At 46.5% G+C, this 12,103-nt stretch overlaps 2 protein-coding genes across 3 annotated transcripts in view; one reads left to right on the top strand and one right to left on the bottom strand.

The window, feature by feature from the left end:
- Nucleotides 1-4,462: 4,462 nt before the first annotated feature.
- PLAGL2 (PLAG1 like zinc finger 2) lies at nt 4,463-9,308 on the bottom strand. 2 transcript variants are annotated; one of them, XM_009279542.2, is made up of 3 exons: nt 9,083-9,308; nt 7,250-7,645; nt 4,463-6,318 (listed from the first exon to the last, which is right to left on the bottom strand). In XM_009279542.2, the coding sequence occupies exons 2-3, from the start codon at nt 7,510-7,512 to the stop codon at nt 5,097-5,099; spliced, it is 1,485 nt and encodes a 494-aa protein (XP_009277817.1). In that variant the 5' UTR covers nt 7,513-7,645; nt 9,083-9,308; the 3' UTR covers nt 4,463-5,096. The 2 variants fall into 2 exon arrangements, with proteins under 2 accessions (XP_009277817.1, XP_009277816.1); XM_009279541.2 differs by having other exon boundaries at nt 9,198-9,273.
- A 584-nt stretch (nt 9,309-9,892) lies between these two features.
- POFUT1 (protein O-fucosyltransferase 1) overlaps nt 9,893-12,103 on the top strand; it is a 7,778-nt gene continuing 5,567 nt past the window's right edge. Inside the window, exon 1 of the mRNA XM_009279575.2 lies at nt 9,893-9,913. Within this exon, the coding sequence (XP_009277850.1) occupies nt 9,893-9,913 (21 nt within the window). The remainder of the gene's footprint in view (nt 9,914-12,103) is intronic.

Here is a 12,103-nt window from a genome sequence, read left to right as displayed (position 1 = left end):
GTATTGCTGTGGCCTGCTGGGCACAGAAAGGTTGAGAGGTGCCAGGGTCGGCGAAAGGGGTGAAAACAGAGTCCAGGTTTCCCGAGTCCTGGTCCAGCAGACCAGGCCAAACCAAACTGCCTTCTCCAACCAGGCGGGTGTCAGGCAGGATTGTATTCAGAGCTTCAGATTTCCCATCTCCAAGAATTGGGAAAAACGCAAGACGTAAGTTATGAAAAAGAAGTAAATTTTGGATAAAGATGGAAACCCGTGAAGTTTTAATGAAGTGGTTCTCTTCGAGCCATTCATCCACTTCACTCTTCGGTGGCAGAATATCTACAGGGCTTGGGCAGGCAATTAACTGAAAATAGGCACCCGAGGGAGAATTCAGTGAGCCCGAGTAACCAGGATTAGAGAGGATAAGCAAGAAGGTAGGGTGATGGGGAGAGCATCTTTGAAGATTTCTTTGTAAAAATTTTAATTGCAGGCAGTAGAAAATGCCTCTGCGGGGTTATTCTTTCCAGATAGCAAAGGTGATGCACTGGTAGAGAAAGGAAATGGGGATTTTTCAGTGAACTGCAGGAAATCTTCCAAGCAGCTGCTATTCACCTGTCAGCAAGGAAGGAATTAAAGAACAAAGAGCTGAGCTCCCAACAAAAGTACTGAAATCATCCATCTACCGGAGGGAAAAAAGGGATTCCCATTGAAGTGACAACATTTTTCAACACAGAGGCTAAAGAGCAGGCACTATTGTGAGACAGCTGAACAGGGTCTGTCAAAACGCTGTACGTGGATATTCTGTCAAGTGAAATTCAGTGGAAGCAAATGCAAGTTAACATGTTGGTCCTTCATGCAAATGGATTTTGAGCGAGCTGTAATCCCATGGGGAAAAAGACCTTCAGACTTTCACACAGCTCTAGAAATCTGAGCCTGGGAAGGACTGGCTAGGTGAGTTAACCCTCTGCTGCCATGGAAATGGCTTATGTATTTTCTAACGAGTGAGCTGGAATCATTCTTATTTCTAGCGGGACATTATGTCCTCGCCCTTTTGAGAATCTAGGGTCTGATTTATAATCGCTGGTGTGTTCGTGTCCTGTCCTTTCACAGACTTGTGCTCTATGATTTTATATCTTCGTTGTCTGCACTGTTCCTATTGGTCTTGAACCCTCCCCAAGTCAGCCACACTTTAAAACATTTATTTACTTAACTAAACCCTTCTGACCAATTATCTGCTGTAGTTGCTCCTCTTGGGCTCAATCTGATGCCACCTTTCCGATACAGATGTGCCTGGAATAAAGACATCATAACGGGGTGGTTTACAGGGCTCTCCCACTGAAGAAGTCCTTCATTTAGCACTTAAAATGCTCTACATCTTTAATGGCTGCCTTGTACTCTGTTCATGGGATAAAAGTGTGAGACTTCTACTGGCATAACGTTTATTACAGGGGAGTTTCATCACTTCTGACTGGTTCATCCTCCGAGTCATCTTGCTCTCATACAGCTGGTGCTTACTGACTCAAATCTCAGCGCTTCTCCGCTGCCCTATCTCGGTGTAAAGTCCAGCCTAGCTCCTGTATTCACTGAGCCTCTTTGAAAATACTGCTTTAAAAACTCCTCTCTTCCATCAAAAGCATTTTGTGCCTCCCAAGGTGGTTTAATTCGTATTTGTCCTGGCTGACTCGCAGCGGTCTCCTGTACCTGGAGCCCCTAACGCGTCGTCCTTGGTGATCGGCCAAAGAATGCCTGTATGTAACTGTAATGCTCGGTCCCGTGTTCACGGACACTGATGCCATGGGTCTCTTTCATATTCACCATCCTTCCCTGCAGTCTCCCATTCCCTACGTTAATAACGATCTTGGGAGAGAAAGTAGCATGTTGACTTAAACGTCCCTAAACCTTGGTTTAAAACAAAAAACCAAGAAACCTTTCTGGGATGAAACTCTTTTTTATGTATCACCTAACCAGCATAATGGCTGCCACTCCCTTACGCACAAACGTCCTGCACGTGAACAACAGAACAGTTTTCCAGGCTGTGCCGCCGCTACCATCCTCGCAGCGCGACAAGTTTGCTGTTGTGTTTTACCTACAGTTGCGTTAGCGGGAGCTTGTCTAAGCTGACTTCTACTGATTTTCGTAACAGCTCAGTACATACTTCCTCATGAACTTAGATTCCCAAGTGGTGTAGCTTAGATGCTCAAAGGTTTTGTCTTATGAACAGGTAAAAGCTGCTCGCTACCTAGCTTCAGGAAATAATTTGTTCTGTGAATTGCATACTTAGTATTTCAAATGGCAGTAGCCTCATTAGTTTTAGACTGGCTGACAAAATACTTGCAGGTTATAAGCTCTGTTGTGGCACGGGAACTTCGAATCCATTTTCCAGTGCAAATACCTGGTATCGGCTCCAGCGTGCCGTCTCTGAACACGCTCCCTTTGCGGGTTCAAACTTCCCTTTCATTGACAAATGTTATTGCAATTCTGCTTGTTAGAATAGCTGGGGAAAGCAAATCACACGTGCAAATAATAGCAAAATGAATTCCATTTATTCTTTGACAGACTACTGGTAGGAAAAAGATGCCTGGCTCTAAGTTTAGCTACCACTGCTAAAGGAATTCCAGTGATGACATCTGTTCAGAGTACAATGCAGGCAAAAAGCAAGAAAGCTGAATGTTCTGAAACAGAAGGTGGTGTATGATGGCTTTGCATAAATCTGATAATCCTCACTTGCAGTAAGTAATCAGTTCTGACTATTTATTTATTTAAAAAAAAAAATCCTCTGAACTGAAGGCAGGGATAAGGCTTGCATATAATTGATGACAGTGTGAAACTCTTTAATTTGCAAAGAGAAAAGCAATAGAAGACAGGCCTGAGGTATTCAATGACGGTAAATAGAAGACTAGCTGAAATGCCCTATTTACCTTTTCTATGTTAGAGAACAAGAAGGCACTCGTTGAACTTCAAAAGGCAACGTTTTACAGTGGAGAAAAGGAAGTACTGCATTTAACTCGGGGAGATCATGGCCACAGGATATTGCTGAGGTAAATAAATCTTATATTACATTTTGATACAAAAGTATTATTTGCAGCGTTGCTGGCTAACCTAAAACAACTGATCTATGTTTTGAAGAATCAATGGATCACTAAACAGTCATTCTGGGAAGAATTACTAAACTAAATTAAAAATAAAATTCTTGAGTAAAATGGAAGGGGGGCAAGCCTATGAACAAACGAGGCACGGCTAATGTCACGCTGTGGGATCAATGGCTCGGCAGAAAGTAATATGCACTGACTGAAATGGACGTGCTCTGGGGAGATGAGGGAGGACAGCATCTGGCTTCACTGAAGGAGCTGAGATAACAGAGTAGAGGTAGATTTTGCATTTTCTAGATTTACGGAGAACAATATTGACAGATTTCCTGGTTTATATTGGCCTACAATGGTTCCTCCATGCCGAGGTATGAAGATCCGCGTGTCTATATTCATAAACGTGCACCAACGTATAGTGAGATCGACCTCCATGTGTTACCATTTGCAGTGCAAGGGCCCAGGAAAATGGGAGCAGGAGATGATACAGATGCTAAATGACATCAGCAGCTGGCTGCCACTTCAGTGTAACCCTTCTGCCCTCAGTAGGTACACAGTCCATGGAAGAATTTAAGAGGCGAGGCAGGGAGCAGGGGAAGGACTTTAACTTCAGGAGACAAGGCTCGAGAAGGAGAGAACAAAAAGGCCAGTGGAACCAAATCCTAAGTGAAAGGGTGACTGCAGGCCCAAACCCTCAGCGTTCGTTAGGACTATTAGTGTTGGGAAAAATGCTTCAAATACACCAATAGAGTATACATGAAGCTGGGACCGATATTTCCCCCTGATTCCTGGATGTTATCACCCTAGGATAGAGGTAAAAATAACCTCTTGAGACTGCTTCATGGATAAGCCAAAAGGGCACTGACCTCACTGAACTGTTGTGGTAAAAAAAAAACCACCTAGAAACTCGTACTCTGTTCCTCATCTCAAGGGAACCTACAGAGCCGGGCGCCTGCAGCCTGAGCTCATCCATGCCTGGTACGACAGTACTCGATGCTGCCAGCCCCGAGCTCCTAACCCAGCTTTTTCACATGCTTTGGTTTCCAGAACAGATGCGCGATCTGTTTGCCTGTGGGAGATATTTAAAAGGGCTCTATCCATACACCACAAAAACAAGCTAAGTTGTGAGAGCTGCTCCATCCCCTTGACACGTGGATAGCCAGAGAGAAAACGCAGGAAGCTGCTGCCTACAGTGGCAAAATGCACGCCTACAGTGGTCCAAAAAGCAGTGTATTTCCCCATGGGGGAAGAACATGATAAGTGAAGAGAAATCAGTGCAACCTGACTTCGTTGTGTAAACAGTGTTCTAGCTACACCAGATATAAAACCAGTGTATTCTGGTGCCTCCTATTTTTGTAATGGCAGAAACAGATTTGTGTTGTGTAAACAATGTTCACTGTGATGAGTTTAACCTAACAGCTCCGCAAAGAATGAGGTGACATCTCTGAATTCACTACGTAAACGGTCTTGTTGCTTAACACTGGAGTAAGCTGTATTCGGTGGAGTAAGCTGTATTAGGTGATGGGATGAGAGGTAGTGGGGAAGGACAGCCTCTTCCCCGTTGGCTTCATACAGAGCAGGTATCCTGACTTCTCCTCCTTCTCCGTGTGGAGGTGTTGGCTGTTTTGCCAGAATTGCAGTGTGATAACATGAAATGGAAGCTGGACTCTTCGAAAGTTTAGCCCAAGATGAAAGAGTCTCACCTCCTTCTCAGGGACAGTCCCTTCCCAAAGAAGAACATAGCTCCGGGATCTCAGGGAAGGTCAGTGCTAAGCGCGGCTCCCGATTCACAGATTAAAAATTAGATAAAATATATCCAGTCTATTAGCTGAAATCTTTTCGCTGTACAGGACTGGGACTTGCATGGGGATATCTGCTGTTCCGGTCTACAAGTGCTCCCTCCAGAGATCAGAAACCTCCTGTCTGAAACAGCTTTGCAAAGCTTTCACACCCTAAAGGGAAGTAAGAGTTGTGCGTTTTTAAGGCTCTCCGCAAAAGGGTGACTGAAAGATCTGTTCTCCAGTGCTATTTTTCAGCTTATTGGAATGCCTGGTGGAAACGTGGCAGCGTGGTTGTGCTCAAGCTGGAGGTGAAGACAGGGGGCAATGAATGAAGGGGCCCAAAGTTCAGCGAGGCCCCAGCTCCAGGAGATTCTTGAGGTTGATGTTGCAAAGTGGTAAGCAGTGGCTGTGTCTCCCCCTGTGAGTAGCCCATGACCAATCCCCCCGATGATACAGGTGGATTGCAAGGAGGAAGATTTAGGGGGAGGAAGCCAAGAAGATGAGAAAAGTCCATGTTAGCAGCACAGAGAGCCTCTGAAAGGTTAGCAGGGCTCTTGGAAAGCAAAGCCTCATCCAGGGGGGGTGGCTGAGGCGAAGAGGACTGAGGCTCACCAGATGAGAGAGACAGGCTGCCAGGGAAGTCTGACAAAAAGCTGTCCACCTCTACTTTGGGTAGTTTCTCAGGCAAATATGAGGTAGATCCAAGCTGATACTTTGGAGGAGGTTGCGGTGGGGAGGAGATGGGAGAAGAAGACTCCAGAGGATAGCTCATTCCCATTGGAAGAGAATTAGGAACCAAAGAATGGGGCATCCCTGAGCTTGGCATGGTTTGGAGATGTGTGCTGTACATGCCCACAGGCAACATGCCAGGGAAGCTCTTACCACCTAGCATGTCTCTGGATGCCATACACAGGACGGGACTCAGCTCTTCTTTCACTGCGACAGATGAGCTGCAGCTTAGGAGACCCAGCATGTCAACTGGCTCTGTCTTAATCTTCAGCAGTTCCTGGGAGTGGCTTTTCTTCATGTGCCTGGTCAGATGATCTTTCCTCCCAAACCTCTGAGCACAGTACTGGCACAAGAAGTCCTTCCGCCCCGTGTGCACTACCAAGTGTCTTCGCACATCTTTCCGGGTGTAGAAGCGCCTATCACAGTGGTCACATGGATGCTTCTTTTCCTTCGCTCCACCAGAAGCCCGTCTAGAATGAGCTTTGAGGTGCTCCAGCAGGACTTGGGTACTTTCAAACGTCTGGAGGCATACTTTGCAGCTGAGATCACCACTGGCAGCTGCGTGCATGGCCAGATGTCGCCTGAAGCCGAGTTTCGTGTTGTAGTTCTTGCCACACTCAGGACAGTGGAGGGCCTCCTTGTTGGGATCGTGGGTCTGGAGGTGGTTGCGAAGGTGATCTTTCCGGTGAAACATCTTCTCACAGTACATACACTGATGAGGCTTCTGAGCAGAGTGCGTGGCCATATGCCTTTTGGGAGAAAAGCAGGAAAGTTTAGACTAGCGTCCAACCCCTAAGAGAACACACGCTACTTTTTCAAAATTTTCCTTGCGTTCTACGCTTTATGCCACAAAAATCCCAGATGGCATTTTACCGCCACTAAAAGATGCTGCCCTGACAGCCTGAGCAGCGGGGACTCTCCAGGCACAGCAGCACAACATTTCAAGCAACAGTTACAGAGTCTGTCTCAGCAGTGCCCGTCCTCCCTAGAACGCATCACCTCCGCACAGGTATACTTCAGTCGTCTACTCAGCTCCTGTTCTCTCTGTTGAGGCTATCAAAGGGGGAAATGACAAAGAAAACCTTGGTAGTCTATGACAAGAAATGCTTGTCTGCTGGTGAGATGGCTTCATTTCATCAGGAGGCATCAGACTGTGGCAATGTCTGTTGACAGCCACTGTGGACTGATTTCACGGTATCTTACACTCCCTGACACTGTAGTTCACCTAGTTTCAAGTTCCTAGTGATCATATCATTTAATTATTCTCTGCTATATTTCAGTATGTAAATAGGAACTCTACTTCTCCATGCTAGAACAATGGCTGCCATAGAAATATTCCTGTGATTAAAGTTAGAGGTAGGGCTTATGAAATGCGAATGCTATTCTTGCTTTCATTTTGTTTTTTAATCTGTGAACTTCACTTTCTGCTTCAATTTCCTCCTTAGTAAAACAGAAAACAGCTTGAGCTCAGGATAAAATATTAGCTGAGGTTCTCTGGAAGGTGCTTAAAGAGATGCCAAGTATGGTAACGTCTGGCACTCAACTGCTTTGCAGGGTAACAAGGGCATTCCCCCTCCTCCACCTTCTCAGAAATTCAAGCAAAAAAACATGATGGAGGGGTTTTCCCCTCTCTTCTGGTAGGGCAGCATTGTTCGGCAGAGGCACTCAGCAGTTACCTACCTATATAGCTTGTACTTAGAAGCAAAGGCTTTGCCACAGTGCAGCTGAGGGCAGTTGTATGGTCTCTGCTCAGTATGAGAAAGTGTGTGAGTTCTCAGCTTGTCCACATTAGTGAAGGAGGTCTCCGATATTTCACATTGGCATTTTCCCTGACTTTCGGTCTCTTCACCTCTTGGTCTGGGGACTAATTTCCAGCCTGTCTCTTCCTCCTCCTGCTTTGCATCTTGAATCCAGTTGGGAACACTGGGAAAAAATGCCGTCATGGCAGGTCTAGTAGAACATGGCCATGTCAAGCAGAACTTGAGCCTGCAGGCGTCTTGCCGTGATGTTGTCCCGGTGCAGTTTTCCGTTGGAACCCTCTGTGACCGAACTGCTTTAATAGCAAAACATCTTCATCTGAAATCACAGAAGGGTTGGTGTTAAGACCCTGCACCTTTCACCTGTGCACACAAACACGTGTGAGCATTCAACAAGCATTATAAACATGTGAAGATGCGTGTTCGCAGACATGGGAAACTCCCATCTCCAGAATACGTTTCGTTCTTTTCTCCCTTAACCCCTGTTACCTGAATAAAATGATGTTAAACTTTCGCCGAATTACATTTTTGCAACTATTAAGAGGCAGTGTTACTTGTTACATGCATTTTCTCCTGAAATATTGTAGAGAGGTGTCTCTTTGTAGCTCTAAATACCTCACCTTTCCCCGTCTGTTCTGTGGATCGCTTCTCATCCCCTTTTTTCCATGTTCCTCATAGTCTGTTCTCACTTGCTCTTGATCTTTGCTTGCACGGAATTCCCTTCTAGAGCTTCTCAGGGAAACTAAGGTTCTCTTGTATTTTTTGCTTCATCCACTCTGCTACCAACCTGGTGCACCAGTAAGACCATCTCCTAGCAAACCAATCTGAATTACCACACGTGGGTCAACAGGGCTGGGGAAGAAAACTCGCTATTATTAGCAACATCACACCTTTTTCAGGAAGGCAACAGATGCTGCTTCTCTTCAGGGTGTGATTAGTCATAATATTTTCACTTTTCTACTGTGGGGCAGATTCTGCCTCTCTGGATTAGCAAGTTTTCTACAGTAATGAGCAATTTTTAATTTTTTTTTTTCTTTTACACAGTAATGAGCAATTTTTAATTTTTTTTTTCTTTTACGCTCTCATCCATCGATAATGGAAGCTCAAACTGTTTCCTGTTCAACAAAATAGACCTCCTGTATGCTCTGCTGGCTTTCATGTTGATGAAAATGTACGTTAATCTCTCTTAGCAGGTTGTTCTTGAGTTGTGTCTGTCTTGTTGGTAAAGTACTGCATTTTTATATGGTTCTACCAACACCTAAACTGGTAAACGGTTAGCTGAAATAAAAACCTCAGAAAAGATCTCTTTCACTGAATTTAGCTGCCTGAGAAACTCTTCTTAAAATAGCATCAAACCCTCAAGCTCTTTCTCACTCCATGATTGCTTCAGAAGGAGGAACTTCCTGCCTGCACATCAACACGAGTGCCAGTTGTGGGCAGGATGTGCAACTACGAGGGAACTAACCAACCCCCATTAAGAAAGTGCACCACTGAACGTTATGAATAGCTGAAACAACAATAACTGTAACTACACCATCACTCACAATACCATGAGTGGTTCCCTCAGGATGGAAAACACCGGGAAACGGGACGACTCCAAGAAAATGTGTCACTATGAGGTTTGGAAACGTCCATTAAGAACGGAATTCAGTTTTGTGCGGGCTGAATGTACTCAGGCAGAGCACAACAATAAAGGACTAGAACTGCTGAGGTGCCACGTTGGTACAACCCAGCGTGCTGTGACGGCTGCTCCTACCCCTCAGGGTGCAGGAGTCCTGCAGTTCCGAGAAGTCTTCCTTTGTAGGTCTCTAAGACCGTGAATATTTCACCCCTGTAAGAGACGTGTGCCGGAAAAGATAAATGTTCTCTACCTCCTGCTTCAGAGCCGTGCACGCGTTCCGGGAGTCTCTCCCACTTTCGCCAGGTAGTTGCTGCTTTCCCTCTGAACAAGCTCAGCCATCCGTGCCAGTTTCAAAGCTACCTGAAAGAAGACAGAGTTTGAATTTTGCTGTCTTTAATAGTGAGGCGCATAAGCTACCTATTGGCTTCAGAGCAGAAACCCAAATACAAATGAGTTAAGACATGATAATTTCTGTAATTGATTATCGTAAAATTTCATCAACTGTCCTGTAACATTTTAAGGTTCTAGCAAGAAAAAGGACTCTACCTATCTGGGTCTGTTTCTAAGTCTAAATGCATGTGGTAGGACACTGACAGCTGTGGAATAAGAAAGGAAAAACAAGACCAGGGTCTCGCGTAGTATCAGTGAAACACAGTAGCAGTGGAAGGTCAACAACATACAAAGCTCTCTGCCTGATCTATATATTTACATTTTTAAAAACTCAATTAGTTTTCTTAGTAACATTTCCCAAAGAACGTTCCCAAGGTGCTCCCTGTTCCCTGTAACTCTGTACCCACCAGAGAGAAACAGTCACCGCTGTCTGGAAACACCTCACCTGCACTTGTTCAGAGAACATCTTGTAGGTCACAGCCTTTGTACCAGCACTGGGAAACCCGGTTATCTTGGAAAGTTTTGTACTAGTGCTGGAAAAAATACGTCTAGCCCATGCAGGTCCAGAAATCTCAGGTAAGTTGGTTACAGAAAACCCCCATCACCAGATGAATCTTCCTCTGCTTCAGTTCTGCAGAGGCTAAGAGGCTGGCAGGGTGAACACAGAGCTGGAAAAAAATACGATCCACCTGAGAGCTGGATTCCCACTGGCTGCCAACTTATATGAAATATTTCATTACTACAGTCATCGGGTTTGTGCAAATTCAAGCTAGAAGAGCTCATATAAGCTGAGGGATCATAATTAAATTCAAGCTAGAAGAGCTCATATAAGCTGATGGATCGTACGTTATGTATGAGATTCCGGCCACTTGTCACTGCACAGAGAACAATGAGGTACGTCTGAGTTGGTACACAGTACAAAAAAGCTCTTGGGCTTCACAGAAAGTCCCTGGGATAGAGTCCGCCACCTGCTTTGACAGTTTGTCCCAGTGTTTAATCCTTCTCAAAGCGTGGTTCAATGATACAGCATTTCTGCACAGTTTCTGCCCCTCGAAGTCACTCCTGTGACACGGAGCACCGTTCCTCGGCTGTGCGGGAAAACCTTGTGACCTAGGCTGGGAACCAGATCGGGGAACTGCCCAGGTTAAAAATAATCAGGAAAAAATAAAAAGGAGCCTGGATGAGTTCTCCGACCGGACCAACGGCAAAGCTGTGCTGATCTGGCCGGAGTGGGTGTGCAGCAGCAGTGGGAGGCAGGGACACGGGGCCTGGCAGGCTGCCTGACCAGCCCCTGGATTGTGGAGCTGCGGTTTCTCTTTTCTAAAGGGCCTCTCTTGCATCTGGTTTGTATTTGGCTGTCCTTGGCTTCTACCTGCTGAGTCCCGCTGTGCCTTTGCTAAGGAGCTGCTCCAGTACTGTCACTTTTCTTCCTGCAGGGACAGAGAAGTTGGCCTAGGGACTCCCGTGCCCCCTCAGTCCCCACCACCCGCTTCTGCGCTGCACTGGCCCGGCTGTTGTACAGCTGCACGCTGGTGTGGCTGAAGGAACTTACCCAGCTGAAAAGTCACTTCTTTTTACATTTTTCCTCCCCCAGACAGATCAGTCCCCCACTCGGGTTTGCTAAGCTATTTTAAGTTGTTAAAGCTGAAACTGGCTCAGGCGGATGGTACCAGCTACGTGGCAGAAAGCAGAGGCTAGAATCCACCGGGCACTCAGCCTCAGCCCGGTGTCGTGCCTCAAACCCAGCTTCTGCAGCGATCCCAGCTGCAGTGTCAGACCTGGCACCGTCCCGTCCGGGGCACGGGTTCACTCACTCTTTTATTGACTTTCCTACACGACGACCAGTGACCGCAACACCTTAAACTGCTGCAGCAACACCCCTCGGAGCGGGTCTTTCGAAGTCCCCACACAGAGTGACAAAATCACCCCCTGCTTTCCTTACAGCGTTCTAACCGAGTCCAGCTCCGACGCCTGACTGCAAGGCACTGCTTCCGGACCTCAGATCACTTTGTGCCTTTTCCACATCCTCTGCCATTTTCCGATATTGGGTTGTTGGTTTTTTTTAATTACAAAGGGGAAAAAAGTGGATACCAGACCTAGATACAGTACTTCAGTACCAGCCTTGCCAATGCCACATCTGGATGTAAAAATCACTCTCCTACCTCCTTACACATCTCGCATTGACCCTTTTTGTACAGTTTTCCTACAGTCACGAACACCAACTCCCATGTCATTATGATTCCCCGATTTCCCCTATGAAAACGATTATTTTCTTGCAGCGAGTGACTCTGGCCGTTTCCAGCTATGTAGGTTTTTACATCCGAACAGGCTCATTTTTTCTAGTTGAGCTGCTCAAGCCTCAGTATCAGTTTCCCCCGCTTGATCACTTACAGATTCTGGAAAAACTCCGCGTAAAGTTTGCATTTACTCTGAAAGCCCAGGGAAAAGCTGCTGCACCTTTCCCGTAGGATGCTTTTCCCATCTGACCGAGCGCCTTTTTCGCCCTCCACTTCCCTGACATGACAACGGACGGGATTTTAAAAGCCCAAACCCCCTTCCCCGCACCACCGGGAAAACCCCAAACGCCAACGTGGCTCGGGGATGATTTATTTATGCTGCAAAAACCCGCTTTTTTTCACCCCCTCAGCCCCGAAGCGGCTGCAGAGCCGCCAGGACAGAGCGCGGCCGTGCTGGTTGCAACCCGCTCCGCTGTTTGCGCCGGGAGGGAAACGGGGACACCCCCCGCCCCCGCCCCCGCCCCGGGGA

This window comes from Aptenodytes forsteri, unplaced genomic scaffold (assembly GCF_000699145.1).
Source record: "Aptenodytes forsteri isolate BGI_AS27 unplaced genomic scaffold, ASM69914v1 Scaffold483, whole genome shotgun sequence".
NCBI lineage: Eukaryota > Metazoa > Chordata > Aves > Sphenisciformes > Spheniscidae > Aptenodytes > Aptenodytes forsteri.
Note: the sequence above shows the minus strand (reverse complement) of the source record. Positions and strands in the feature narration are given on the sequence as shown.

Bases quoted from the DNA above. Each gene is read 5' to 3' on its own strand.
- PLAGL2 (XM_009279542.2), bottom strand. From the start codon at position 7,512: ATGACGGCATTTTTTCCCAGTGTTCCCAACTGGATTCAAGATGCAAAG. The intron at 6,319-7,249 runs GTAGGTAACTGC...TTCTCCCAAAAG, and splicing joins TCTAAGTACAAGCTATATAG to GCATATGGCCACGCACTCTG.